We start from the raw sequence: 3,317 nt of genomic DNA on the forward strand, positions 1-3,317 counted from the left end.
GTTTTCGGTGCTGGCCGGCTCGAGCCTTGCGACGAAAGACCGGTGACGCGAGACAGCGCGATTAGGCCGTCTCACTTTAAAAGAAGGACAGACTAACTCAACCACTTGAGGGCGCCACTTCCCGGGCAGAGACCCCAGTGCGGACTTCGGATCTCGCTCCAGTACCCTCTTAACCAACACTCGAGCTTTTGATGCTAATTCATTGTGCATTTCAGCCTTGAAATATGATGCTTAATGTATAAATTTTTGTTATAAAATAGTTGACATTCAAATAAATAAAATTTTGAAGCAAATAAATAAATTAAATAAATAAGATATATAAATAAAATTCTTAAGCAAAGCTTTTTGATAAAGACTGAAAAGTTCATAATTGTCAAATTTTTTAAATAAAACACTTGAATTCTATGTGAACAGGATTAACTTTATTAAAAAACTTAACTAGACTTTTTCTATTAAAATAGTTTGACAAGCCAATTAACAATTAAAAAAAATGTGTTTTTGTACTTGCAACTTCTCAATCTAAGATAGGTGTCAAGTAAGACTTGTTGATACCATTTTTGTATTTTAAAATGAATACCAAATTGCAAGTATCTACTTCCAAACAGATATAACAAGTTTCCACTTGTTTGTCTAATGTATTAGCAGATTAAAGATAGTCATGGCGCTCTGTAAAAATTAAAAAATAATTGATGAATGTCTCAATAATATCTTATTAGAGATAATAGACTATATATTATTATTCTTGTGAAAATTATACACTTTTGTGCCTCTTTTTCTTCAAGATCTCCGAGTGTAATAAGAAAAGAAACTTTTATGGAATGTAAAGTTAGAATATGCTGAATTTGTCATGTTAACCATCTGGAAGAAAATAGCTTTTTGGTGTGGATTCACGTATAATTCATCTTCAATCTTTGCCAACATGTGTACTGCCTTTGCTAAAACTGTATTAAATACAGAGTAGTGCGTAACAGTCTGTACAATAAAAGTTAGTTAAATTAATCTCAAGATCTCTTTCTTTATTCTGATGCTTTCTTTATTCTAATATCAAATTTGTCAAATTCTTAAATTGCAATAATAAATAATTATTGTAATATTAAAGCATAAAATGTGTATACAGTAATGGTCATATTTTATCGCAAATACAATACATTAATATATTAACACAACAAAAAATAGACAGAAAAAAGTAAACGTAAAGTTTAAACTTTACCATAATTGTTTATTATTGCAATTTAAGAATTTGAAAAATTTAATATTAGAATAAAAAAAGCATTAGAATAAAGAAAAAGATCTTGAGATTAATTTAACTAACTTTTACTTTACAGACTGTTACGCACTACTCTCTTTATTTGATACGATAACTTAAATGGCAACAATCTTCAGCACTACTGGTATAATCTAAATGAACAAAATAATGAACCTACTCTTGACGTTTCCTCTGAGTATAACGCATTTCATATCGATGTTTTTTATACAAATCTCATATAATGTTTTATTTTTTATTCTTAATATTTAAATAATGTTTAAAAATATTTTAATAATTACTATGACATTTATCTATTGTCATGGATTTTTATTCTCTTACTTAAATATCTTTTACTTTCTTACATTTACCGTAAGTAAGTTTCTTATATAATAATTAACTAAATAAATAATAATTAAATTAATAAGTACTAATTAAATAACTAACTATTTGATATAAATTATTGAAGTCACTTTTAATGCAGAGTTACTCTTTTCAATGTTCACGATAGTTTTCTGATAACATATGCCTGTCGGTATTATTGGTAACCGCGTCGGTATGTATCATCGATAACTGTGCTGATATATGGATTAAATCTCGGGCCGCTGGCGCGTGATAGTAGGAGGCGGCCGGAGGAGAACTACTTCTCCTCACGGCGCACGATATGGTGCTCCGCACTGTATTGTACTTGATCGAGACGTAGAGGGGGCTCTCGTTATAGATCCGTGTAAAGAGTAAACTGGTAAGTATTTAAAACTAAAACGCTTATCATTTCCAAAGAAAAATACAAGAAAAACAAAAATCTCAAACGCTATTTTTTAAATATAAGGTTTTTATTTCTTTATTACACACATATAAAGAATATTATTATTGATGAAGGTTTCTATTTGTGACAAAAGTTGCGCAAACTTTTCCTCAAATCAAAAACTCGAGATATAAATATTTATTTTGCTGTTTATATTGTAACAGATAGTTTAAGTTAAGAGAATTTGCAAAATTATGTCTAAATTATCTCTTGCCTGATGTTTTCAAGATAAATAAATAAATTACAGTTAAAATGAGCAAGAAACCTTCAGGTGCTGAATTTAGAAAACGAAAGGCAGACAAAGATAGAGAAAAGCAAAAGCAAACTGGTTCTTTTTTAAAGTATTTGGAAGAAGAACAAAAGCCGATTTCTTTGTATAATGAAACCAGCAACGCGGAGACAGATGATATTTATATTGAAAGTGAACAGCTTGAACTTACTAAAAGATCGAATATTACAAAAATCGGAAATCAGGAGACTGAAATGATAGTAATAAATAAAACACCGAAAAGTCATAACGACTGTCAAGAAAGAATTGCTACACAACAAAATAAAAATGAATTAAATTCCTTTAGTTTAAACGATATAAGCTCGTGGCCAATATCTTTAAACGATGCAGTAATTACAGAATTAGTTGCAAAAGGCTCAATTCAAAATAAGGAAGGACCTTTTGCTCCAGCGATAAGAAATGGTACAGAAACTAAAGGTCAAATAAGAACTATGTCTAGTGCGTGGTTTTATCGACAACTTGATAATGGTGAAAAAATGCTTAGAACATGGATGGTACACTCTATAGTTGATGAATCTTTATACTGCTTTTGCTGTCGGCTATTTGCTTCCAAAGATTCAAAACACGTAAAAAGCGTTTTTGCAAAAGATGGCTTTCGACAATAGTGGAAACGTAATCCAAAAATAAAACATCATGAAAATAGCTCTATTCATAAACAATTAAGACTTAAGGCTCGTTGAAATTGTCAACAAGAAATATATAAGGCCTTACGAGCCATTCGCAGGATGTTTGTGCGGAAACTGTGCGTGTACATATATATGTATATATACATGTAACAAATTCTACTTGTACATTTTTACAAGTAAGTGTTTTACATGTATATATATATATATACCCAGCAAACAATTTGGTTGCGAGATGTCGCAGTTTTGTCGCCAACCGCCGGCGAAATTAGTAGACCAAATCCATATCCATCTGTGTCCTCATTAGGATATGGTTTGGCGACCATATCTGTCAAACATGTGAGATGTCAAAATGAG

General features: G+C 30.5%; 1 protein-coding gene across 1 annotated transcript; it reads left to right on the forward strand.

Moving 5' to 3' along the window:
• Positions 1-2,300: 2,300 nt before the first annotated feature.
• LOC109862168 (zinc finger MYM-type protein 5-like) lies at positions 2,301-2,942 on the forward strand. The gene has a single exon (XM_020442126.1). It carries the CDS (start codon positions 2,301-2,303, stop codon positions 2,940-2,942), a length of 642 nt encoding a protein of 213 aa, XP_020297715.1.
• Positions 2,943-3,317: the final 375 nt, after the last annotated feature.

The sequence above is a fragment of the Pseudomyrmex gracilis genome, unplaced genomic scaffold (genome assembly GCF_002006095.1).
Source record: "Pseudomyrmex gracilis isolate BER0280 unplaced genomic scaffold, ASM200609v1 scaffold_1438, whole genome shotgun sequence".
Lineage (NCBI taxonomy): Eukaryota > Metazoa > Arthropoda > Insecta > Hymenoptera > Formicidae > Pseudomyrmex > Pseudomyrmex gracilis.

Bases quoted from the DNA above. Each gene is read 5' to 3' on its own strand.
- LOC109862168 (XM_020442126.1), top strand. From the start codon at position 2,301: ATGAGCAAGAAACCTTCAGGTGCTGAATTTAGAAAACGAAAGGCAGAC.